Source organism: Dendrobates tinctorius, unplaced genomic scaffold (genome assembly GCF_039654945.1).
Source record: "Dendrobates tinctorius isolate UK_male_01 unplaced genomic scaffold, ASM3965494v1 ptg000019l, whole genome shotgun sequence".
In the NCBI taxonomy this organism is placed as follows: domain Eukaryota; kingdom Metazoa; phylum Chordata; class Amphibia; order Anura; family Dendrobatidae; genus Dendrobates; species Dendrobates tinctorius.
In genome coordinates this window covers 47,671,505-47,699,134 of record NW_027361687.1, presented here as the reverse complement: position 1 = coordinate 47,699,134, position 27,630 = coordinate 47,671,505, and the positions used below count along the sequence as shown (strand labels likewise).

General features: G+C 41.8%; 1 protein-coding gene across 3 annotated transcripts; it reads right to left on the bottom strand.

The window, feature by feature from the left end:
* LOC141082915 (NACHT, LRR and PYD domains-containing protein 3-like) lies at positions 1 to 26,800 on the bottom strand. 3 transcript variants are annotated; one of them, XM_073566967.1, is made up of 11 exons: positions 26,770 to 26,800; positions 25,357 to 25,412; positions 11,019 to 11,095; positions 9,970 to 10,130; positions 9,120 to 9,297; positions 8,808 to 8,870; positions 5,471 to 7,157; positions 4,447 to 4,533; positions 4,138 to 4,308; positions 1,792 to 1,956; positions 1 to 1,267 (listed from the first exon to the last, which is right to left on the bottom strand). In XM_073566967.1, exons 3-11 carry the CDS (start codon positions 11,050 to 11,052, stop codon positions 1,180 to 1,182), a joined length of 2,634 nt encoding a protein of 877 aa, XP_073423068.1. In that variant the 5' UTR covers positions 11,053 to 11,095; positions 25,357 to 25,412; positions 26,770 to 26,800; the 3' UTR covers positions 1 to 1,179. The 3 variants fall into 3 exon arrangements, with proteins under 3 accessions (XP_073423068.1, XP_073423069.1, XP_073423071.1); XM_073566968.1 differs by lacking the exons at positions 25,357 to 25,412; positions 26,770 to 26,800 and adding exons at positions 19,384 to 19,415; positions 19,654 to 19,719; XM_073566970.1 differs by lacking the exon at positions 1,792 to 1,956.
* Positions 26,801 to 27,630: the final 830 nt, after the last annotated feature.

Below are 27,630 nucleotides of genomic sequence, written 5' to 3'. Positions count from 1 at the left end.
TTTTTATTAAATTATCAAGTTATGTTTATTGATGGATTGATTTCACATTCTGAAAATCTTGAAATGATTATTTACTTCGGCAAAAAAAAAATTCCAAGGCTAGGATCACACAAAGTCTTCTTGCTGAGTTTTCAGAGCTGAAACAAAGTGGAGTTTCTGAGGAGTTTTGATATTTGGAGGAGAACTTGGAGAGTTTCCGTTCAGTTTTTGCTCCAAAATGTGCAAATGAATACATAAGCAGCCAGAAGTCTTAGAGCTCTGAAATAACAACGGACACTATTTTTTTTTTTAAATCAGATTAGTTTTGACTTACAAAATTGAGACAAGGCACATACAGATTTGAGACATACCTCTTATACACAACACAACCCAACCCCCCCCCATTATCAAATTATAACTAATGTAACCGTGGGTCCCTTAGAATGTGACCTATAAATGTATAGTAGAAAAAAAAAACAATTCTTACATTCTTAAGGGGAATAATATGAAACAAGATAAGACTTGTACAGCATAGAACTATGAACAGTCAGGCACATAGTATGAGCAATAGACATATTCATGAAACAATGGACACTATTAATAGACAAACACTCAGATAGTTGTCGGCGCTTCCGTCACAAGATTCTCGTGGATATCAAAAATAATCATTTATTTAGGAGTTAAAGGATAAAACAGCACGTTTCGATTCCAATATCCCGGAGTGTTCTTCAGGTTTTTAAAAAATATATATCGTATATTGTGATGGAAGCCCCGACAACTGGGTGTTTCTTTGTCTATTGATTGCTTTCCCCATGGTTGTTTGAAGCCTGCCGTGAGCCCAGCTGGTTGAGCTGCAGACCACCTCCTCAGGATTCCTACGGAATCCTTTCTATGCCTCATTTTGCCTGTTTCTGGTGAGTGCGACTATTATAACGTGCAATTTAGAAACAGTTTGTACTACACTTAGATTGTGTGTGACGCCTGTTCCCCTTTTTTTCTCCCTATCTTTTAGGGTCAGTTGGATTTGTAATGGACACTATTAGCATATTGATCATCTTTTCTTTCAGGATCAGATCAGTTTGTGTCTGATATTGATGACCTAGGTAGTGGAAAACAACTTTCATCTTGGACAACTCCTTGAAGAATGTCTTTTAGTAACAGCAATCTCATTATCAGATGCCTCCATCTTCTTGTTATATTTTATACATAGATACGTAGATCTGGCCTAGGTTCTTCTAGTTGTTTTAAACATTTTTCTGTTTCCTTGGATAATTCATTTACCTCAATCCTGTAATAAAAAAAAAGTAATTAACAGAATCAAAAAGATTCAGGGCACAACTAAAATGCAGCACCCCCCCCCCCCCCCCAATCACTTCCAGGGGTCGAAAGTGCTCAGCTGTGGAGATTTACAGCTCCGTCAATTGTAAGGTTGATTGGCCTGGTCCTTATTGATTCAAATAGGGGGTGGATGTGCAGTAGATGTCCATGGTCATTCTACAGTTGATAGCACCAGAAACAGCGCAAACAGATATTGATGACCTATCCTAACGATAGTCCATCAATGTAAAATCCTAGACAACCCCTTTAATAATAACATCTGTTAGCATTACAATTCAAGGGGACACCAGAGGCCCTTTACAAAAGAGGTGTTAGGAAGTGGGATTCAATGAGTATTTGCTCAACCCATGTAAGTCAAGAGCCCTTAAAGGGAACTTGGTAGGTATGCTGGCGTATAAAAGACGTGATGTACACATATTCCTTGGAGTCCGGGCTGAGTAGATGATTCATACAAGTCACCTGGGTGGGACTTACCTAATCTCCATCAGGTTTACTGATTTTAGTATAAAGTCTTGGATAATTTCAGCACTGACATCAGTAAGGTAATTATGGCTCAGATCTAAATGTGTGAGATTGAAGTTTTGGTGTAGTGAAGTCAGAAGTGGAGCATATTCATCAGTCAGCTTTATTTGTTGGAGCCTGAGGAGAAATATAAAAGTTCCGGATGGTCAAATGAAAAGATCGTAAAGTATTAGCCTTCTTCACCACCCCTCGGACACCAGGGATGTTTTTATTAAAGAGAATCTAGTGACTTGTAAGCAGTGGTATGGGCCTGTGCCCCAGCTGCACATTGGTCAGATGTAAGGGCCCTTGTAGTGTTCTAGATACTATAAATGCGAATGACCACCCATGTAATAATGTCCTCCATCCTAGGCACCTTCATGGTATAATGTTCCTCATCTTCAACCCATCCTATAATAATATCCCCCATTGGGGCCCTTTACTGGTACAATGTCCATCATCTCGGGTGCCTTCCAATGATAAATGTCTCCATCCTAACTTTTCAGAAATAATGTCCCCCTTCCTTGGCCCCTTCCTGGTATAATGTCCCCCATCTTGGACCCCTCCCAGCTATAATGATCCTCATCCTGGGCCCCTTCCAGTAATTATGCCCCCATCCTGGGCCCCTTCTTGGTATGTCTCCTATCATGGTCCCCTTCTAGTAATAGTGTCCCCCTTCCTGGTATAATGTCCAATATTCTTGGATCCTTACTGGAATAATGTCACTCATCCTGGGCCCTTTCCAGTAATATTGTCCCCCATCCTGTGCCCCTTCCTGGTATGATTTCCCCCATCCTGGTCCCCTTCCTGATATAATGTCCTTTGTTCTGCTGCTCTTTTCCAACACAAAAAATATAATAATTATTCTTTTTACTTTGCTCCACTCTCATGATGATTGGCATCCGCTTCTATAGCCAGTGCACAAGCCGGTAGCTGATTTCGGCCAGCCAGCCATGGACGGCACATGACATCATTGCCCTGCACCATATGTGACAGACATGCTTACTGGCCTCTAATTGGCGGCCGGTTGTGTGTATTGCGGTGCAGAGCAGAGAGCTGGCGGAGCTGCGCCGTAAACCATTCCAGCTGAATGTGCATCCACATTGCATCACTAACAACACACTGGTGGCAGCTTAAAGCATAAAAAGGACATGAAAGATTCCCTTTAAGGGACCTAACAGCATATAGAGAATGGTTCCTCTACCTGTAGCATGAGAGTCACATATGGTTTGTGGGCCCGTGATGTATGGCTGGCGGCTGTGTGTGTGTGTGTGTGTGTGTGTGTGTGGCAAACTGCTATGAAGAATAGATCTCTAGATGTTGACTTTTGTGTGTATCCTGCACAGAAGAGAAGATCTGTATGGGGGTAAGATAGGAAACCCTGGAGCTTGACATACTGCTTTGGTGTGATTTCAGTGGAAAAGTTTTGTATGTCATTATACCATTAATAAGGGGTCTGGTTGTCACTACTGTGAGTGGGGCAGAAGCTGGATGTGGCTCATGACCCTCTTTCATAGCTGAATATGGCTCTCAAGGTCTTAAAGGTTGGGGACCTCTGATATAGAGTATACCTTATATTTTTAAATAAGGATTTGAGGCACCATTCAGACAGCATACCATGGATATTGTAAAAATTGATTTTTTCTGGGGCATCACCAAACTGAATAATAAATATCCTTGACTTCACTAGACGGATCAAGAATATATCTAACCTTCACACCTTTTAGTGGAAGTTCATTCTAAATTCAATATATCTCTCTATATTTTTAGCCTCCTTAACCCAGTTTAAGATGAAAAAAGGACAGAATAAGTCAATTATATCAATAAACAGAATAGCTGATCATTTATAGGAAACCTACCTCCCTAGCTGCATCTCCCCAACAACTTGATGAAGAAAGCCTCAGAGTTTGACAAGACTTGCTGTACACCATGTGAGATGTTACCCTCACCATCTTAGACTAGCAGGCCTATCAAAGTTATGTAAGGGCGATTTTATACGCCATTCTAGTGGTTTATATCACCTATCCTTTTCCCCGAAATTATCTTACTTTTGACCACTGTGACCTCGAAAGTCCATTTTTATGGAAATTCCTGTAAGCTGCTTTTTTGTGCTGAAATTGTTTCTGTAGTAAAGATGCTCAAGCAAAGGCATAGTTCAGATATGCTTGATGTTTAAATGGTATGGCACCACCATGGGATACTTTTCAATACCTGATTGGTGGATTACAAAAGGTCCAGTGATAAGATCAAGATGTGAACAGCCCTTTAGAGGCAACTTAAAAGATCAACAAACATAACAAACTTAGAAAGATTACTCACGACAAATGTGATATAATGCATTCTTCGTTAGAGAGAGCAGTCATCAAATTGGAGAAATCTGGACCAGCCAGATTGTTCCTGGACAGATCTAGATCTGTCACACTCTTGTTGTCAAGTAATGCAGATGCTAATGAAGAACATGATTCTGATGTGAATGAATTATTCCTCAAACTGTGAAAAGAATAAAGAAATTGCACATTATACATTATCTCGACTCTAGATGATACTATCTGTGGCTTCTGCAAAGACTTCTAGGTCCAGCTCTTTGGAAAAAAATTAGCAAAAACTTTTGAGAATTTAGGTTCTTACCTCAATTTTTGTACCCTGCAGTCGTCTCGAACTAGGATCTTGTGAAATGACAGCATATCATTGTCTTTCAAGTCATTGTTTGAAAGCCTAAACCAACAAAATGGTAAATTAACAGATTGGTTAATACAATTATACCCAAAATATACAATTTGCTGTCTGATGTAGTGTTTTTTTTGTTTATGAACTTTAGAAGTACCATATATACTCGTGTATAAGCCAAGTTTTTAAGCACTTTTTTTGTGCTGAAAATGCCCCCCTCAGCTTATACACGAGTCAATTGTTCCAGAGGGCCGGTGGGGGAGGGGGAGCGGCGGAGCAGTGGGTCACATAGGCAGGAGTCGGCGGCTGTGGCTAAAGCCTGTGCCGCTACTGTAATAGCGCACAGTGCCAGCTGCAGCCACCGGCTTCCAGCACACGTCCTACTCACCTACCTGTGCGCCGTCGCTGGCACTGCATCTCATTATTTCCGGCGCCAGTTCTTCCAGCCGAGCGATCACATGGCCTCGCTCATTAAGGTAGTCAATTTGTATCTATTGAATATGCACGCCTCTCCACTCCCATAGGCGTGGAGTGCATATTCATTAACTTAATGAGCGGGCCATGTGATCGCTTGGCCAGAAGAGCTGCTGGCGCTGGAACAAGGTTCAGTGCAAGAAAGGGTGCGCAGTCAGGTAAATAGGATGGTTTTTTTTTTAACAGGAATCATGCATACGAGGATAGGGGATAAAGAGACATACATACAAGGATAGGGGATAAGAAGCCATGCATACCAGGACAGGGACGGGGGAGCCATGCATACAATGACAGGGATGGGGAAGCCATGCATACAATGACGGGGAGCCATGCATACAATGACAGGGGCGGGGGAGCCATATATACCAGGAGTGGGATGAGGGGGATAATGCATACCCGGCTTATACTCAAGTCAATAAGCTTACCCAGTTTTTCATGGCAAATTTAGATGCCTCGGCTTATGCTCGAGTCGGCTTATACTCGAGTATATACTGTAAATTTGATTTCCTACCTGAGTTTTTGAACTGTGTGCAGAATTCCTCTGATCCTCTCCAAGCCCTCACTTTGAATGAAGCATCTATCTATATTAAAGAATTCAGTTTCTTTACAGCATTCAAGGATATAAGCCAAGACGGTGCAGTCCACAGGTGTAAGATGGAATTCAGAAAAGTCCAGCTGTCCATGAGATCCTATGATGCTACAAATAAGATGTTTATTCCGGGACTCAAAAAGATAAGTCAGTAGATTCATTTTCTCAGAAGGATCTGTTTCCGGCTTCCATTTTGTTTCAATTTCGTGCTTGACCCAACTAATGACATGCTCAGAACTAGAAATCGTGCTGCCTAGGTAAGACCTCAGAAGAGATCTAGTGGTACCATCAGAGAGGCCACAGAGAAATCGAATGAACATTTCACACCTGCCATCTTCAAATGATTTGATTCTATTAAGTGTCAATTCCATGTCATTCTTGGAAAAGTTCAAGAAATGGAGTAAAGCTGAGAAGAACTCCTGTATGGTGAGATGTAGGAAGGAGTAAGTGTTTGTATGACTTTCTATTATAAAACTGGAAAGTAATTTTGATGTAATGTCCACTTGAAATGTTTCAAAGTCCTTGATATCAAAAGAAAGAATGTGATTCATGACTCCATGTTGTGCTAGCTTCCCAATGGAAATCATGAGCTCATTGGGACGTTCAATATCTGGGGTGTGATTCGTGAGAATGTTGGCCACGTAAGACACAAAGAGTTGCGTCACTGTTTTGGGTGGCAGTGCATTTTGATCACCATCCTTCATTTGTGTTGTAAACCACACAGATAATACTGTACAGATGATCCAGCAGTATGATGGGATGTAGCAGAAAGTGTACAATGTGTCATTCTGTCTCACATATTGTAAAACCTTATTAGATAATTCCTTGTCTTTAAAAAATTGTTCAAAGTATGCCTCCCTTTCATTGGGGAAGAATCCCATGATTTCAGAAAACCTTTGGAAAACACCAATATCAACAGAACCCAGTTTGGTTGGTCGACTAGTTAACAATATTGAAGACCCCTTGAGAAGACTTTGTCTCACCAAGCTAACCACAATGACATCAAGTCTCTCCTCAATTTTTGTATTGGAGCATAAATGTTGTGATCGAAAATCAATGTTGTGAACACTTTCATCTAGACCATCAAAGATGAAGAGCAGTTTTTCTGGATCCTGTAAGATGTTTTGACATTGATTCTGTAGATGAGGATATTGGTCGAGGATCATGTTTTCCAAACTGATCCCATCATATCTGTTTAATTCCCGGAATTTAAAGAAGAAAATAAATGAAAATCTTTGATAATGTTTCTTGGTCACCCAGTCAAACACAAACTTTTGCATTAGTGTGGTCTTTCCAACTCCAGGTACGCCACTCACCATGACTGCATGTGGTGTACACTCGGAACGGTGACACCAACGGAACAGCCTGTTGGGTGAGATACGCTCTAAAGTGCTTTGTGCTTTTCTCAAATAATGCTCATGTCTTCCCCCAGTTTCTATTATCTCATGTTGAGTGCGATTCCTGAACTGCTGAGTAGAGACAACAATTAGATCCAGGTAGCAAGTGGAAATGCTACCGCTTTGTCTCTGTTGTGCAAGTCCCAGTGCTCTGTGTTCTTCTAAATTTTGTGTACTTTCTAGAAGATGTTTTTTATGAGTTTCATGGATATCTGCAAAAAAGGATAATGAACATAATCAACCTAAAAAATGACAAAGCTTTATCAAATGAAAATAAATTGAGATAAACAGACACAAATATGCCTGATTACATTAGGAACTAATCCATATATAAATGTGGAGCCTAGATCATAGCTACAGTCTGGACCCACATACTTAATACTGCAGAAAATATTAAGATTTTTACCTATGCACCTTACATGGAAGGAGAGCCAGGTAGTCTCGTTGAAGAATTTATGGACAAAGACTTTCAGCTGGGAATGCAAAGTGCACCCCTGTGCAGCTACATTCTCTCTCCTTCTCTAAGCCTAAAGATATATTGCAGTCCAGACATTACCCAAGGAAGCTCAGTGACCTCACTGACTATGAATTTGAAGTAGAGATTATATATACAGTATTCACCCTCATACTTTAACCTGCAGAAAGATCTTAACCTCTGTAACTTACAAGGTAGGAAAGGTAGATACCTCTGCAATCTAGAAAGAAGAAAGTTACCACTGCAACCTTCAAGGTAGGAGAACAAGATACCTCTACAACCTACAATGAAGAAAGTTACCTCTGCAACCTAAAAGGTAAGAGAAGATACCTCTACAACCTACAATGAAGAAAGGTACCTCTACAACCTACACGGTAGGAGAGGCAGATACCTCTGTAATCTACGAAGAAGAAAGTTACCTCTGCAACCTACAAGGTAGGAGAGGCAGATACCTCTGCAATCTACAAGGAAGAAAGTTACCTCTGCAACCTACAAGGTAGGAGAGGCAGATACCTCTGCAATCTACAAGGAAGAAAGTTACCTCTGCAACCTACAAGGTAAGAGAGATAGATACCTCTGCAATCTACAAGGAAGAAAGTTACCTCTGAAACCTACAAGGTAGGAGAGGCAGATACCTCTGCAATCTACACGGAAGAAAGTTACCTAAGCAACCTACTATGAGGGAGAGGCATGTGAACAGCTGGAGAATTTCTATACGTAGACGTACATTTGGGGATTAAAAGTGCACCTCTGTGCAGCATTGTTTTCTCCCTTTCTCTCTGCAAAGAGAAAAGAAGCCCAGTATTGGCTGAAGTTTTTCCACAGGCCTCTGTTAGATGCTATCCTTTTAGGCTATTTCTCACCTTTTTTTCCTCAGTATACTAACCAAAAGAAAACTCTTTTGGGCTTTTGTCGGGCTTCATTGCCTATGGACATGTTTAGTGTGACAGTCAGGAATTTTAATGCCATATACGTAAAGTAAAGAAGAAAAATGTGACATTAATATTCTGAAAATGTGATTACTTCTATTTATGTGAGAACAAGTAATTAAGTCTAGATCCCTTTTTCAAGAAAAGTTGTTAGTGAATTTAAAGGAGTTCTCTCATCTGTGTTTTATATTTCCTATTAGGGCATGTGATTTATATGGAGTGAGGTAACCTGGTTGGTCAAAGTCTTGGCACTCAACTTTTTTAGTCAGTCCCATAGATGTTGAAGATTCAACAAGGGACTTGGGAGACCTGATTTTAACTGTGGTGCCCCAATCAACTAGAAAGGTATTTCCTATACTGTAAATAGGTGAAACAAGTAAATTGTGGGAAAGATCCTTAAAAATAGTACAAAAAGTTTAACAATTGTCTGTACTGAATTCCTATTTTGTCTAATTTACCACTTAGTTCATATAACTGGTGTCCATTTTCATCCAGAATGATCTGTGGCACTAACTTATCGCCTAGAATAAAAGAAACAAGCAGGTAACCATTTATCTGAAACCATTTCAGCCAATTGTCCCAACCCATAAATATCCAGAGTTACTGGGGTTCAAAAATACATAATTAAAGGCACAGAAGTAATATCTGCATAATGAGTACTTAAAGATGCATCAATATGGTTATATTTTTAAGACAGTGGCAAAATTAAAGGGTATTTTCTGAAACAAATTTTTTATAGCTCATATGCATCTAAAATATAACATAATTACCTCTTTCAGTAATTTCAGTCATTACTCCTATTAGATTAGGATGTTGGCAATTATTCTGTAAGACAAAAAGACTTTCCCACAGCGCTAGCACAGCATCTCGCCCCATGTCCAAAATATCACGAATTAAAACTCCTGAAAATGCAGAGGATCCTAATTCTTTCTCTACTAGAAGGTAATCCTGAAAATAAATATATTTATTATTAGGAAAATTTTTTCACAATTCCTAAGATGCAGGGGTTATAGTGCGGGCAAAAGCGGCTAATGCCCACAATGAGTCAACCTCACAGCTACTATGAAGATAGCTTCCTACCCAACTTTTTCTCCATCATCCTTTTTCTGAATCATTTATCCAGTATAAGCCACTGTCTACAGAAATTTAATTTTTCTAGGTTACTCAAGTCAAAGACCTCCAAAAACACCACTCGATGGGCTTCTGGTTGAATTATCTATGTATGGTTATACAGATACTAAAGGACCAAATGACTTAGTTTTCTCTATCTCATTCACCTTGTACTGCTCTGATCAGATGTAAATAGTGAAAACCATATTCTTGGAGAAGACCTTTCCTCTACCTAGACTAATATTTGGCACCATCATATCCCATATATACACCATACATCTTCTTGGACATAATTACCCATGTAAAAATCCATTGTTGTACAGGTCTTTTATTTTATTAATTAGTCATAATTAACTAGAAGGTCAAGGAAGAGGTTTATTTAGGTTTAAGGTCTTGAAGACTAGTTATGAATTGTTCTGAAAATTTAACCAGATTATTCCTTAGTGCATTTAATAGTTTTGGAAAAAAATTACAGACTCATTTTACTTATATGAAAGACTTTCTTCTTACCCTCATCATGGGCACATATCTGGACCTCAGTTCACTGAGGAGATCCCGAGTCTCCAAAATCTCCACTATGTATTCCAGGTCATACCTGAAGTGTTCATACAGAATCCTCAGGGTGGACATTTCATGCTGTAACAGTCGCTGGCGAAAATGCTTAATGTCATCTAAATAAGAGAATCACATGTTGTCAATGACTCTTCTCACTTTTGGCATACTCATATATTATGGCTACCATAGTTCCTAAAGCTTGAAGCCAAGGTAGTAAATTTAGGAGACAAGATAAATATTGAGAAAGAAGCTGCTCTAAGTCATACAGTTAACTTCGATGTACCTAAGCGGAGTGGGGACCTCGGTACTGCAATAGCTCAAATACAATAAATTAACTCATTCACTGACTGAAGTGGACTATCTAAGTTAAAAATTACCTTTTAGTTGAATTAAAAATATATATTTACATATCCATCTTACTATTTTCGCAGTCTTTCCACTATGATCCTATCATTTCACGTTCAGATCAAATTGTGGATAATATAAAATAAAATCCACCCAACCTGTGTATACTATTCCTAGAAATGTCAATGGTTCTATATCCCTTCAGGAAGCAAATGATATCTGTCTAATATGTGCACAATGATATAGTGGGAATTGTCATAATATGCGCAACTTATTTTCATTCCAAAGTCTAGTGAATAAAATAAACTTTTATTCATGGGACAACCCCTTTACGGATGGGGATCCATAATGCATCAGCCACTTACAATCGATGATTCAGCCACTTGAAGTGGCCAATAAGCATTTATGCCAGGAGTGTCAGTTTTACCCACAAAACCATGTGTCTGATGGCTACTAAATGTATGTTCCTCAACATGGATACTCAATGTAATGAGGCTAAACTCCACCAAAGCGAGGATGGCTTAGAAGACAACTGAAACTGAGCAATTTCTCGATCACTGTTCATAATGGAAGTGTCAGCAACTGCTGCGCGCTCATGATGTACATATCCATATGTCTTCAACTTTTATTACTGGTGTGAACAAAGTGACCTTACTGACCATCGCTGATGACTCTAAAACAATTTTGCTCCATGGCTTCTGTTCTCCACAGGTTAAAGATTTCTTCAAACTTCAATCTACAATGTAGAAACAAATTAGTAGATTTTAATGCTGTCAAAATATAAAGTAATACATGGTTTCACAGTTTTTATCCCCTCTGTGCCATCCGACGTACTATTCCGTCCATGTGACCAGGGACTTAATTCCCATAAATGGAATGGTAAGTCATGCCCTTTAGGCTGTGTTCACACGTAGCGTTTTTTTGCATTTTGTTGCGCGGATTTGCCAAAAAATCCGCTTAAAATAAGCTTCCCATTCATTTCTATGCATTTTGCACTTTTTGTGCATATTGATGCACGAAAAAACGCTTTGCGGTAAAAAACGCAGCATGCTCATTAATTTCGCGGATTTTTCCACATTTCTTGCTAGTTCTATGTGTCTGGAACCACGCGGAAAAAAACGCATAAAAACCGCGCGGTTTCTGGGAAGGAATCCGGTTTTTATGCAGAAATGTTCTGCATACGTGTGCACATAGCCTTAATGTGACACTGCGACCGCATTAAAATTCCGTAAGAGTGTAAGGGGGTGGCGTTGCTATTGAACATAGAGACAAGCTGCCGCTTTAAGAGACAGCACCCCCCCCATGCGCCTCCCTGTGCACACATCCAGCAGCAGCCGAACTTTGATAAGTGAAACAGTTCACTTATCGGAGCTCGTGCCTGCTGTTTTAGACACTTTTATTTTCACCACCTCCGTGCGCAAATCCAGCAGCCGCAAAACTTTGATAAGTGACGCAGTTTACTTAGAGCACGTGCCTGCTGTTTACACTTTTCTTTTCACAGATATTTTTTCCTCCCTGGTTCCTTTTTGCTTTTAGCTTTTTCTTTTCAGAATAGTTTGCACCAATTTTCACTCCGCCTGTCACGCCACGCTCACCTGGGGCCGGGACTCTGTGCCCGACATCACCACTTCCGATGCCGCGGCCGCTCCGGGGGTCCCGTCCTGTGCACACCTCTCGCACCTATTCCCATGGCTGCACAACGTTGTTAGTGTGCATGCGCGCTCCTCCTTGGCTCTGACTGCAGCCACGTCATCTCTATAGTCCTGGAGAATCTGACCCGGAAGTCCCTGTGCTATTGCCCTATATCAGGCTACCTCTTCCTATTGGAGGTGCCTGATTATTGTTGTGCTTCCTGGCCTGGTCTGTTTGGTCCTAGCTCGGCTGTGCGCAGTATTCGGGTCCTCTGCCTTGTGCTCTGTTCCTGTACCCTGCCTTGTGCTCTGTTCCTGTACCCTGCCCTGTGCTTCGTTCTTGTACTCTGCTCTGTGCTCTAGTGTGCTTACAGCACACGCTCTGTTCTAGCACTGTGTTCTGTCGTGACACTTGGCACACGTTCTGCTCTATGCTCTGACGGGCTTCTTGGCACACCTTCTGCCTAGCCTTGCACTCAGGCGTGCTTCTCTGCATGCACTCTGTCTGACCCTGCACTCTGGCGTGGTCCTTTGCACGCGCCCTACTTTGCTGCACCCGGGCGTGCTTGTCACTGCACGCCATACGTGCTCCCATGTACTTGCCTTGCACTATCCAGTATCTAGCGCACTCCCGTGTACACGCCCTGTATTGTCCTGTATCCTCCGTGATTCCATACACTCGCCCTGTACTGTCATATACCCTGCGTGCCCCTGTGTCCACGCTTTTCACACTTCCAGTTGCATCCTGCAGATATCCTGTGTGCCGGCAACCTGATTCCAGCAGTCGTGTTACCCAGGGCTGGCGTTTGGGGCAGGCAGACCAGGCAGCTGCCTAGGGCCCCCACTCCCCCAGGGGCCCCCAGCTAGCGGCACATCACGCAGCTGCTATGGGGCCCCTGTGAGGCAGGTGGGCCGCCTGCCCCCAGCACTGATTCCCCCTCTGCCGCATTGAACTGTACCAGCATCATAGATGCCAGTAGAGTTCACAGCAATGATGGAGGAGAGAGCGTCAGCTGACGCTCCCTCTCCCATCATTCCCCGCTCTGCCTCTGACACGGCGGGTGCACGATGACGTCATTGCGCACTCACTGTGTACCAGGCAGAGCAGGAGACAGGAGCAGCGCAGGCACGAGGAGAAGGTGAGGAGTGTTTTTTGTTTTTTTATGCAACAGTGAGTACTGTGCCATAGTGCTGTGCTGGAGGGGGCTGTATACCGCTGTGCTGTGCTGGGAGGAGCTGTATACAGTACCATGGTGCTGTGCTGGGCTGGGCGGGCTGTATACCATGGTGCTGGGCTGGGGGGCTGTATACCATGGTGCTTTGCTGAGGGGGATGTATACCATGGTGCTGTGCTGTGGGGGAGGGGGGCTGTATACCGTGGTGCTGTATACCATGGTGCTGTGTTGGGGGGGCTGTATACCATGGTGCCGTGCTGTGCTGGGGGGAGGGGGGCTGTATGCCATGGTTCTGTGCTGTGCTGGGGGGGCTGTATACCATGGTGCTGTGCTGTGCTGGGGGGAGGGGGGCTGTATACCATAGTGCTGTGCTGGGGGGGAGGGGGGCTCTATACCATGGTGCTGTATACCATGGTGCTGTGCTGGGGGGCTTTGCTGTATACCATGGTGCTGGGGGGCTGTGCTGTATACCATGTGGGGTTGTTATGTATATCATGGTGCTGTGCTGGGGGAGGGGGGCTGTGCTGTATACCATGTGGAGCTGTGCTGTATACCATGTAGGGCTGTGCTATATACCATGGTGCTGTGCTATCTACCATGTGGTGCTTTGCTATATACCATGTGGGCTGTGTTATACACTATGCGGCTGTGCTATATACTATGTGGGCTGTGCTATATACTATGTGGCTGTGTTATATTCTATGGGGGAGGCTGTGTTATATAATATGGGGAGGCTACATTATATTCTATGGGGTGGTGGGCTGTATTCTATTCTATTCGGGGCTACATTATATTCAATGGGGGTCTGTATTATATTTATTATATTCTATGGGGGGGTTCTTGCATCATACTATATGAGGGAGCTACATTATACTATATGAGGAGGCTACATTGTATTCTATGGGGGGGCTAGATTATATTGTATGGGGGGCTTCATTATATTCTATTAGGGCTGCATTATACTATATGAGGAGGGCTACATTGTATTCTATGGAGGGGCTATATTATACTTTATAAGGGGCTGCATGATATTCTATGGGGGCTGTTATGATTGGGTCACCGAGGAGGAGAGCAAGACCAAGCAAGCCACAGAAAACCAGAGAGGTTGGTAATTAAGCGGATTGCAGACCCTTGATCCTAACCACACAACTAGCAGTAGCCGTGGAGCGTGCCTACGATGATCCTAGACGCCTCGGCACAGCCAGAGAGCTAAATATGCCTAAAGCAAGAAAGGGGAAATCTAAACTGCCCCAGAGTAGACCCCAAAGGAATAGATAGCCCCCAAACATATATTGTTGGTGAGACAAGATGAAAACACAAACGCAGGTAGGAAAATAGACTGAGCAAACGATGGGGCCTACACTGACTAGACAGGACAGGAAAGGAAAGACACTGTCTGCAATCACGCAAGAAACCCTGCAAAAAAGTCCAACACGTCTGATAGAAAAATACTGAAGTCGCACGACTTCGCCCTCTATATCAGCACTCTGGTATATTCTGAAAGCAGAGCAAAAAGAACCCAATCTAATAAGGGACAAAAACAAACTGGCACAAGCAGTAACATATGGATGGTGATTCAGCACAGCCCCAGCCGGAGCTGGCTGACCCACACAAAACTGAAATAGACAAAACCAGATCAAATGTGAACAATAGCAATAGAACACTTAGCTGAGCATGCAGGGACTGAGCTGGAAACTAAGACCTCAGGAGGCAGGAAAGAATCACCAGCAGGGATAGAGGGAGTCAGCTGTCTTAAATCCAGTCTGAAACCCCAGATCTCCAATCGTCCTCCTCATTATCAGGTGGCAAACCTCTGTTAATCAGATCAGCTCCATTACCTCCAGTAACAACCAGAGGGAGCCCAGAAAGAGAACTCGCAACCCCTCTGTCAATATGACCAGCTCCACTACCTTCAGTAGTAACCAGAGGTAGGCCAGAAAGTGAATTCACAACAGAGGGCTGCATTATACTCTATGAGGGGGCTGTCATATATTCTATGGAGGGGCTGCATTATATTCTATGGGGGGGGTTACATTATATTCTGTGGGGTGGTTGCTTTATGCTCTATGGGGTGGCTGCATTATACTATATGTGGGCTGCATTATACTGAATCAAGGACTATGGGGAATACATTATACTATGTGAAGAACTATGGGGTGCATTATACTATGGGAAGTGAATTGTACTACATGGATGACTGGCTGTGTATTATACTATATGGAGCACTATGAGGAGTGTATTATACTATATGGAGGACTGAGGAGTGTATTTTAATATATGGAGGACTATGGGGCACATTATATTATATGGAGGACTACAGTTGTGGCCAAAAGTATTGACACCCCTGCAATTCTGTCAGATAATACTCAGTTTCTTCCTGAAAATGATTGCAAACACAAATTCTTTGGTATTATTATCTTCATTTAATTTGTCTTAAAAGAAAAACACAAAAGAGAATGAAGCAAAAAGCAAAACATTGATCATTTCATACAAAACTCCAAAAATGGGCCAGACAAAAGTATTGGCACCCTCAGCCTAATACTTGGTTGCACAACCTTTAGCCAAAATAACTGCGACCAACCGCTTCCGGTAACCATCAATGAGTTTCTTACAATGCTCTGCTGGAATTTTAGACCATTCTTCTTTGGCAAACTGCTCCAGGTCCCTGATATTTGAAGGGTGCCTTCTCTAAACTGCCATTTTTAGATCTCTCCACAGGTGTTCTAAGGGATTCAGGTCTGGACTCATTGCTGGCCACCTTAGAAGTCTCCAGTGCTTTCTCTCAAACCATTTTCTAGTGCTTTTTGAAGTGTGCTTTGGGTCATTGTCCTGCTGTAAGACCCATGACCTCTGAGGGAGACCCAGCTTTCTCACAATGGGCCCTACATTATGCTGCAAAATTTGTTGGTAGTCTTCAGACTTCATTATGCCATGCACACGGTCAAGCAGTCCAGTGCCAGAGGCAGCAAAGCAACCCCAAAACATCAGGGAACCTACGCCATGTTTGACTGTAGGGACCGTGTTCTTTTCTTTGAATGCCTCTTTTTTTCTCCTGTAAACTCTATGTTGATGCCTTTGCCCAAAAAGCTCTACTTTTGTCTCATCTGACCAGAGAACATTCTTCCAAAATGTTTTAGGCTTTTTCAGGTAAGTTTTGGCAAACTCCATCCTGGCTTTTTTATGTCTCAGGGTAAGAAGTGGGGTCTTCCTGGGTCTCCTACCATACAGTCCCTTTTCATTCAGACGCCGATGGATTTATACGGATTGACACTGTTGTACCCTCGGACTGCAGGGCAGCTTGAACTTGTTTGGATGTTAGTCGAGGTTCTTTATCCAATATCCGCACAATCTTGCGTTGAAATCTCTTGTCAATTTTTCTTTTCCGTCCACATCTAGGGAGGCTAGCCACAGTGCCATGGGCTTTAAACTTCTTGATGACACTGCGCACGGTAGACACAGGAACATTCAGGTCTTTGGAGATGAACTTGTAGCCTTGAGATTGCTCATGCTTCCTCACAATTTGGTTTCTCAAGTCCTCAGACAGTTCTTTGGTCTTCTTTCTTTTCTCTATGCTCAATGTGGTGCACACAAGGACACAGGACAGAGGTTGAGTCAACTTTAATCCATGTCAACTGGCTGCAAGTGTGATTTAGTTATTGCCAACACCTGTTAGGTGCCACAGGTAAGTTACAGGTGCTGTTAATTACACAAATTAGAAAAGCATCACATGATTTTTCGAACAGTGCCAATACTTTTGTCCACCCTCTTTTTTGTTTGGTGTGGAATTATATCCAATTTGGCTTTAGGACAATTTTTTTTTGTGTTTTTTCATTTAAGACAAATTAAATGAAGATAATAATACCAAAGAATTTGTGTTTGCAATCATTTTCAGGAAGAAACTGAGCATTATCTGACAGAATTGCAGGGGTGTCAATACTTTTGGCCACAACTGTATGGGGTGTAAACTGCAGATATGCAGCTGATAACATGATACTGTATGGGGACAGATTGATCCATTAGTGATTTTTCTGTCCCCATCACTCTTTCTTAGACGGTGGACAGAGGCCGGGAAACAAGTGTTGAACGACTTTAATATTGTCGATCACACTCATTTAGCGGCCTGAACTCAGCGCATGTAACTACAATCGAAATGCTTCTGTGTGATGTACAATATGTTAGCATTTGGGCCTCATCTTAAACTTTGCCTATGGCCCCACTTTGCCTAAAACCGGCCCTGGTGGTCCCTTATCTCCTTGGGCTTGCCCCTGACACTCCATGGATAGGGGGTGGTCCTCACTACGTCAACTCGCCCAAAGTGGGTTGGTACCACCACCCAGTGGGTCCACTCCAGGAGTCGTCACACCAATCACTACCCCCCCACACACATACACACACAGTTACAAATAAAGTACTTAACACAAAGCACCATATTCACATTTTCCAAAATGGGGTCACTTGTGCGGGGTTTAGGCACATCAGGGGTTCTCCAAACGCGACATGGCGACCGATCTCAATTCCAGCCAATTTTGATTTGAAAAAAGTCAAACGGCGCTCCTTCACTTCCGAGCCCTGCCATGCGCCCAAACAGTGGTTTTCCCCCACATATGGCATTTCGGCAAACTCAGGAGAAATTTCACAACAACTTTTTCAGTCCATTTTCTCCTTTTACCCTTGTGAAAATAAAAAAATTGTTGCTAAAAGATCATTTTTGTGACTAAAAAGTTAAATGTTCATTTTTTCCTTCCATGTTGCTTTAGTCCCTGTGAAGCACCTGAAGGGTTAATAAACTTCTTGAATGTGGTTTTGATCAGCTTGAGGGGTGCAGTTTTTAGATTGGTGTCACTTTTGGATATTTTCTGCCATATAGACCCTTCAAAGTGACTTCAAATGTGAGGTGGTCCCTAAAAAAGATGGCTTTGTAAATTTTGTTGAAAAAATGAGAAATCGCTGGTCAACTTTTAACCCTTATTACTTCTTAACCAAAAAAAAAATTTTGTTTCCAAAATTGTGCCTATGTAAATTAGACATGTGGGAAATAACTATTTCTGTGACATATTTCTCTGTTTTAAGGGCATAAAAATTCAAAGTTTGAAAATTGCAAAATTTTCAACATTTTCGCCATATTTCCGTTTTTTTTTTATAAATAAACAGAAGTCATATCAAAGAAATTTTATCACTAACGTAAAGTACAATATGTCATAAAAAATACCCTCAGAATCGCCAGGATCCCTTGAAGCTTTCCAGAGTTATTACCTCATAAAAGGACAGTGGTCAAAATTGTAAAAATTGGTCCAGTCATTAACCTGCAAACCACCCTTGGGGAGAAAGAGGTTAAGGTTGAAGATAGACATAAGACCATCAATTTAAAACTATTGCCAAACACATTGGTGTAGGGATTGAAACAAGACAAACAGCAGTCAAGCACGACCAATATTGGTCAATGAAGGTGCCTACGTTGGCTGAACACTTGTTTTGTTGACAGTCATCTTTCTTGAATAACCCACACACATGAACTCTTGGCCCAGTCAATAGTTTATAGGTCTTAGGGACAATTTACATTATACTGGTAACCTTTTATTTAATTATTACATGTGTTTAAACCCTACCAGTCTTGGCCAACTTAATTATTTAAACCCTTCACAACATGCACCGCATGTTGTGTCCCTCGCTTTGATGTGGCCTCTGGCGCTGAACACACATCTTTCCCGGCACATTTCAGCTGTTTTGAACAGCTGACATGTGCCCCTAACAGCTGCGGGTGGAATCGCGATCCACCCATGACTGTTAACATGTTAAATGCCGCTGTCAATCGCTGACAGAGGCATTTAATGTGATCTCACTGGAATCCCGCCCATCGGTGAGCCTGTCACATGATTGCGGGTCACCAATGGATCAGCATTACCAGAGGTATCCAGCAGACCTCTATGGTTGTCATTGCGCCCAGCGGTCAGCGCTCGTAGCAAGTGAGCATTTCTGCTATACACAGGCGATTTGATCATTGCCTGTGTGTAGCAGAGGCAATCGGGTTATCACAGCTTCTAGTCTCCTTTTGAACCATGCAAAAAAAAAAAAAAAGTTTTTAAAAATATTAAAAAATAAAAAAAGTTCAAATCACCCTCCTTTTGCCACATTCAAAAGGAAACTGTATTGCAACTGCGGAGCAGTAGCATGCAGCCTCCACCAGGGGGCGCTGGTAAGGGAAAAGGAGTTGCACTCACCGTATAGCACCGCAGTGCAGACATGCAGGTTACTACAAAGAGACGGTAGAGTAGTCAGACAGGCAACAACACACAGAACAGTGAAGTCTCAGAAGTCACAGCAATACAAGAGGTCAGAGACAAGCCAAAAGTCAGCACCTAGACGAGAACGCGGTATCCAAAACGTGAGATGGAGAAGGGAGTCAGCCAGAGAGTCAAGAGGCAAGAAAGAAACGTAGTATCAAAGACAGAAAAACAGGAAGCGGGGTTCAGATTCAAGCCGGATCATACACTGTAACGAAGTCTGAGACAGAAGGATCACTAGGGTAAATGGGTCTGTGGCTCTAGCCTGGAAGCATGAACAAACACTGACAAGCTCTGCAGGTCACAGCAGGCTGAAATAATAACCCAGAACCCAAAATGAGGCAGAGGAAGTTTAACTCCTACATGACCAAACCACGGCTTGGATCATGACAGAAAGAATTTAAAAAAAAATTAAAAATGCACTCATTTGGTATCGCCGTGTTCAGAATCGCCCAATCTATAAAAAGAATGAATCCAATTGGTAAACGGCGTAGCAAAAAAAAAGTCAAAATGACAGAATTACGTTTTTTTGGTCGCAACAACATTGCATTAAAATGCAATAACGGGCGATCAAAAGATCGGACCTACATCAAAATGGTATCATTAAAAATGCCAGCTAGGTGCGCAAAACATAAGCCCTCATCCAACCCAAGATCACAAAAAATGGAGATGCTACAGGTATCGGAAAATGGCGCAATTTTTTTTTTTTTTTTTTTAACAAACTTTGGATTTTTTTTCACCATTTAAATAAAAAAGAACCTATACATGTTTCATGTCTATGAACGTGTAATGATTTGGAGAATCATAATGGCAGGTCAGTTTTGGCATTTGGTGAACATGGTAACAATAAAAAAAAAAATCTTAAAACAGTTATGGAATTGCACTTTTTTTGCAATTTCACCGCACTTGGACTTTTATTCCCGTTTCCAAGTACATAACATGGTCAAACCAATGGTGTTGTTCAAAAGTACAACTCGTCCAGCAAAAAACAAGCCCTCACTTGGCCGTATTCACGGAAAAATAAAAAAGTTAAGGTTCTGAAGAAGGCACGTGAAAAACAGAAAAGCAGAAACGAAAAAGGGCTGCAGGGTGAAGGGGTTAATTAGTACCCCAATCCATCCTAGATTGTCACATTTAAGACTTAAATTACATAGGAAGGTCCTTCTACACAAAGCTAAAATAAATTATTTGAGTTTTAACAATATAATGTGGACAAACTCCTAGATTATGAAAGATAACTGGTATATAAGTCAGAGTTCACAGAAAAATATACCATAACATTAAATGTTATTAGGTATGCATTAAAATCCTCATGTGAGAGAATAGACACTAAAAAAAATGTTTAAAAACAACCTAGCAAGTAGGTAAGGTCTGTCCATATTGGCATCCCTATCTGGCCCCACCTAGCCTCGGAGTTTGGCACCCTGATGGAACGCGAGTGGTGCTCCTGCTCAACGAGGCCTGGTCCTGCCTGTGGTCTGTTTAGATCCTAATCATAAAGTAGAATAAATAGAGCAAAAAGGTAAATGTGAAATGATAGGGGAAAGATCAAGACCCCTGACAATTTAGGTCATCTAGTCAGTAGTCTAGTCACAATAATAGTGGCCAGACTACTTCTATAGAATATTAACCCCTTCACTACCAAGGGTGGTTTGCACGTTAACTCCCGGGCCAATTTTTACAATTCTGACCACTGTCCCGTTATGAGGTCATAACTCTGAAACGCTTCCATGGATCCCAGTGATTCTGACAATGTTTTCTCGTGACATATTGTACTTCATGATAGTGGTAAAATTTCATTCAAATAACTTGCGTTTATTTGTGAAAAAAATGGAAATTTGGCAAATTTTTTAAAATTTTGCAATTTTCCAACTTTGAATTTTTATGCCTTTAAATCACAGAGATACGGCACACAAAAAACGTAATAAATAACATTTCCTACATGTTTACTTTACATCAGCACAATTTTAGACCCCAAATTTTTTTTTGTTAGGAAGTTATAAGGGTTAAAAGTTGACCAGCGATTTCTCATTTTTGCAACACCATTTTATTTTTAGGGACCACATCACATTTGAAGCCACTTTGAGGGGTCTATATGAAAGAAAATACCCAAAAGTGACACCATTCTAAAAACTGCACCCCTCAAGGTGCTCAAAACCACATTCAAGAAGTTTATTAACCCTTCAGGTGCGTCACAGGAATTTTTTTGAATATTTAAACCAAAAATGAACATTTAACTTTTTTTTCACAAAAAAAATACTTCAGGTTCAATTTTTTTATTTTACCAAGGGTAACAGGAGAAATTGGACGCAAAAGTTATTGTGCAATTTGTCCTTAGTACGCTGATACCTGATATGTGGGGGGGGAACGACTGTTTCGGCGCATGGCAGAACTCAGAATGGAAGGAGCGCCGTTTGACTTTTTCAATGCAAAATTGGCTGGAATTTAGATCGGATGCCATGTCACGTTTGGAGAGCCCCTGATGTACCTAAACAGTGGAAACCCCCCACAAGTGACCCCATTTTGGAAACTAGACCCCCCAAGGAACTTATCTAGATATGTGGTGAGAACTTTGAACCCACAAGGGCTTCACAGAAGTTTATAACAGTCAGTCAAAGAAAAAAGAAACATCCGGCACTGTCCCTGAGAAAGAAATACCCGCAAAATCACTTATAACCGCTATCAGTGTGACACCTGTAACCCTTGCTGAACTGGTGCTCTATCCATGTGAAGAAAAAACATGGACTATCGTAGTAGAGAAAGACAGCAGGATGGCACTCACCGTTCTCTTGAAATGATTCACTTTATTTCATGTTAATAAAGCATAGGCGTTGGCACGGGAGAAATGCAAAAAGACGGACGACAGCAGTTTCGTGCACGATGCACTTCAACAAGTTTATAACGCCCGGGCGTGAAAATAAAAAAATCGTATTTTTTCCACAAACATGATCTTTTAGTCACCAATTTTTTTAATTTCCCAAGGGTACCAGGAGAAATTGGACCCCAAAAGTTGTTGTCCAATTTGTCTTGAGTACGCTGATACCCCATATGTGGGAGAAAACTACTGTATGGGCACACGTCGGGGCTCGAAAGGGAAGTAGTGATGTTTTGGAATGCAGACTTTGATGGAATGGTCTGCGGGTGTCATGTTGCTTTTGGAGAGCCCCTGATGTACCTAAACAGTGGAAATCCCCCACAAGTGACCCCATTTTGGAAACTAGACCCCCTAAGGAACTTATCTAGGTGTGTTGTGAGCACTTTGAACCCCCCAGTGCTTCACAGAAGTTTATAACGACCGGGTGTGAAAATAAAAAAATCGTATTTTTTCAACAAACATGATCTTTTAGTCCCCATTTTTTTTTATTTTCCCAGGGGTAACAGGAGAAATTGGACCCCAAAAGTTGTTGTCCAATTTGTCTTGAGTACGCCGATACCCCATATGTGAGAGAAAACTACTGTATGGACACACGTCGGGGCTCGGAAGGGAAGCAGTGACGTTTTGGAATGCAGACTTTGATGGAATGGTCTGCGGGTGTCATGTGCGTTTGGAGAGCCCATGATGTACCTAAACTATTGAAACTCCCCACAAGTGACCCCATTTTGGAAACTAGACCCCCCACGGAACTTATCTAGATGTGTGGTGAGCACTTTGAACCCCCAAGTGCTTCACAGAAGTTTATAACGCCTGGGTGTGAAAATTAAAAAATCATTTTTTTCACAAAAGTGATATTTTCGCTCCCATTTTTTTATTTTCCTATGGGTAACAGGTGAAATTGGACCCCAAAAGTTGTTTTGCAATTTGTCCTGAGTAGTCTGATACCCTAGATGTGGGGGTAAAACACTGTTTGGGCGCATGGCAGAGCTTGGAAGGGAAGGAGCACCATTTGACTTTTTCAACGCAGAATTGGCTGGAATTGAGATCAGACGCCATGTTGCATTTGGAGAGCACATGATGTGCCCAAACAGTGGAAACCCCCCAATTATAACTCCAACCCTAACCCCAACACACCCCTAACCCTAATCTCAGCCCTAACCCTAGCCCTAACCCTAACCCTAGCCCTGGCCCTAACCCTAACCCTAACCCTAGCCCAAACCCTAATGGGAAAATGGAAATAAATACATTTTCTTTTAATTTTATTATTTTTCCCTAACTAAGGGGGTGATAACGGGGGGTTTGATTTACTATTTATGGGGGGGGGGGGTTTTGGCAGCTGTCACAAGCTAAAAGACGCTTTTTATTGTAAAACATATTGAGAGCTATAATTTTTCCAGATTTTGACCCACCGAGTCATGTGAGGTCTTATTTTTTGCGGGACGAGTTGACGTTTTTATTGGTACCATTTTCGGGCACGTAACATCTTTTGATCGCTTTTTATTCTGATTTTTGGGACGCAGAATGAACAAAAAACAGCGTTTCATGAATTTCTTTTGGGGGGTGCGTTTACACCGTTCCGCCTGCGGTAAAATTGATAAAACGCTTTTATTCTTCGGGTCAGTACGGTTACAGCGATATCTATTTAGGTCTTTTTTTATGTTTTGGCGCTTTAATGCAATGAAAACAATTTTATATAAAAAATAATTATTTTTGCATTGCTTTATTCTGCGAGCTATAACTTTTTTATTTTTTTGCTGATGATGCTGTATGGTGGCTCGTTTTTGGGGGACAAGATGACGTTTTCAGCGGTACCATGGATATTTATATGCGTCTTTTTGATCGCGCGTTATTTCACTTTTTGTTCGGCGGTATGATAATAAATCATTATTTTTTGCTTCGTTTTTTATTTTTATTTTTTAAGGGGTTCACTAAAAAGGTTAACTAATGGGACAGTTTTATAGGGCGGGTCGTTACGGATGCGGCGATACCAAATATGTGTACTTTTATTGTTTTTTTTTTTATTTCCAAAAAATGAATTTATTAGGGAATATTTTTTTTTTTTTATTTATTTAGCGATTTTTTACTTTAATTATTTTTACACTTTTTTTATTAACTTTATTACATTGTCCCAGGGGGGACATAACTCTCCTGTGACAGATCGCTGATCTGTCACATCACAGATCACTGTGACAGATCAGCGATCTGTCACAGGCATAGACGCAGACTTCCTCATGCCTGCGCTTTGCAGGCACTGAAGAAGCCAGCTCCCTGCAGGCCCCCAAAGGTCCCCGTCGCCATCTTGGATCCGGGGACCTGTAGGGAAAGAGACCCCCGCAGCAGCGCTGCACATTGCGCTGCGGTGGGGGGCTCAGGGAAGCACGGAGGGAGCCCCCTCCCTGCCGATGCTTCCCTTTAACCCCCGGTACAACGCGATCGTGTTTGATCGCGGTGTGCAAGGGGTTAACGTGTGGGGGCGGTCCGTGACCACCCCTGACACATTGTGCCGGGTGTCAGCTGTGATAATCAGCCGACACCCGGCCGCGATCAGCGGCGCTCACCACGTGGGCGCCACTGATCGCTATGACGTAATATTCCGTCCATGGGAATTAGGTCCATTTTCACATGGACGGAATATTACGTCCATTGTAGGTAAGGGGTTAATATAACTCTTATATCTTGACACTGGAACACACATCTCTATTTAATATACTACTTCTGCATCTCAGAGTTGAACGCACGGCCATCTTAGTGACGTCACTTCCGGCTGCACTAAATTACGGCTGCAGAGACTGTATTCCTTGCTGCTGCCCCACAGTTTGGAATGGACGGCAATTTTGTTTACATCACTCCCAGCCGTGTGATTTTCCATTGTGGAAGCCAGCCAATCTAGAGGTATGGTTAGTGAATAAACCCCTGATGTGACACACTAGAGGTGGAGTCCCCTACATATGTGGGCGTTATGTGTGGGCGTTATGTACGGGTCTGGATATATGGTGATGTCTCACAGCCAGAGCACATGATACTCATGGGGTTACCTTGCTCCTTAATTCATGATGGAACTTTTCTCTTCTGAAATTGGCATCAACCGAACCTATACAGAAAGCAAAGTACTTTGATCATATTATTTACTGCAAATCAACATTGTATACACTCCTGAAGAACCTCTGATGCTGGAGTGAAAACGCGGCGAGTGTTCATGAGTGTTGATATGCACTGGTGCAAATGTATACATGCCCGCACAATTATGGTGCTGTACCAATGCTGTTTACCAACTGCAGGTTATGACTCTGGCCACTATTATTGTGACTTGACTACATCATTTAAATTGTTAGGGGTCTTGCTTGATCTGTCCCTTATCATTTCACATTTACCTTTGTTCTCTATTTATTCTACCTTATAATTAGGATCTGAACAGGACCTTATATAGATCACAGGGCCAGTTCTCAATGAGCGGAAGAGTAATCTGTGTTCCATCAGGGTGCCAAACTCCATGCCTAAGTAGGGCCTGATAGTGATGCCGATAGGAACAGACCTTCCGATACTCGTCATCGTATAGTTGCCTGGTTGTTTTTAAACGTTTTTTGTGTCTTTTCCCTCACATGAGAATTTGAATGCACACCTAATAAGATTTCATTTTAAGGTGTTTTTTTCTGTGAACTCAAATATAATGTGGACACCAGGAATTCCCGTTGCTTGTGGTAAAAAAAGGGGTTATGTCAAGCAGCTCCTGACATAAGCCCATGTTTGTGTAGCTATCAGTCCAAATCAAAATGAGAGTCCTTCCAAGAATGTCCCAATCAGGACCCCAATCCTCCCATAGATGTACCAATTGGGACAACAATCCTACCATGAATATCCCAGTCTTCCAAAGACTGTCCCAATCAAGACACCAGGAATGTCCTGAATATGATTTCAATCTAGCCAGGTGTGTTTCAATTAGGATCCCAATCCTTGCAGGTATGTCCCAAAAGAGGACTTTAGTTCCCACATGAATAATCACAGCATCAGTCCACTCTGAAATGTCCGAATGCCAAGAATATCCTTCTCAGGACCAAAGCCTCCAAGTCATGACATCATTTCTCCTATGAATGTCCCAATAAGACCTCAATTCACCCAGGAATGTCCCAATCCCATGAATATCCTCTCAGGACACCGATCCACCTGGGAATGTACCAATCCCATGGATATCCTCTCAGGACTCACTAATCCTCCCAGGAAAGTCCCAATCAGAACCCAACTATCCCCATTTCTTTTTAGACATGAGCTTTGTTTTTCTCAGCAGGCCTCTCCTCGTCACACAGAGGAAGCAGCAGTAATGTCAGGAGGACAGTCTTGGGGTTCTTGTATATGTTAGATGTCAGTGATATTTCTGAAGTCTTAGGACAAAGTTATTTTAAATAAATTGTAAGAATTAGAGCATTTTATCAACAGAATTACAGAGTGCTTACCTTCTAGTCTCTTCTTGAAATCTTCGAAAGTGAAAGTACAACAGAGAGACCGTCCCTCCCAGGAACAGCACAGGGACAGACGTGACTTCAGCTTAACTATTGACAGCACGTCTTCAAGAAAGTTTTTATGTCCTTAGGGTGGAATACGTTTGTACACTGTGTGTATTGTGGGGAATTTTAGTTTTCATGTTGTGGTAGCAATTCCTTGTATTATTAAGGGTATGTGCACATGTTGCGGATTTGCCTGCAGAATTTTCTGCACAGAATCTGCACCTCTTGGCAGAAAACGCAGGCAAAAATCAGCACGTTTTTTATGCGTTTCTCATGCGTTTTTTATGCGGTTTTGATGTGTTTTTGATGCGGATTGTATGTGTTTTGTAAGCTAAATATACGTTATTTAACAAAAAAAGAAAAGTTTTGTGATGTAATTTCTTGTCCATCCTCCTCTCTTACATTTGTCCAACCCACACGTTGCACATAGATAGATAGATAGATAGATAGATGTAGAGATAGATAGATATAGAGATAGATAGATAGCTCTATAGATAGATAGATAGATACTGTAGATAAATACTGTAGATAGATAGATCTATATATACATAGATATATCTATCCATATATCTACAGTGGGGCAAAAAAGTATTTAGTCAGTCAGCAATAGTGCAAGTTCCACCACTTAAAAAGATGAGAGGCGTCTGTAATTTACATCATAGGTAGACTTCAACTATGGGAGACAAACTGAGAAAAAAAAATCCAGAAAATCACATTGTCTGTTTTTTTTTCATTTTATTTGCATATTATGGTGGAAAATAAGTATTTGGTCAGAAACAAGCAATCAAGATTTCTGGCTCTCACAGACCT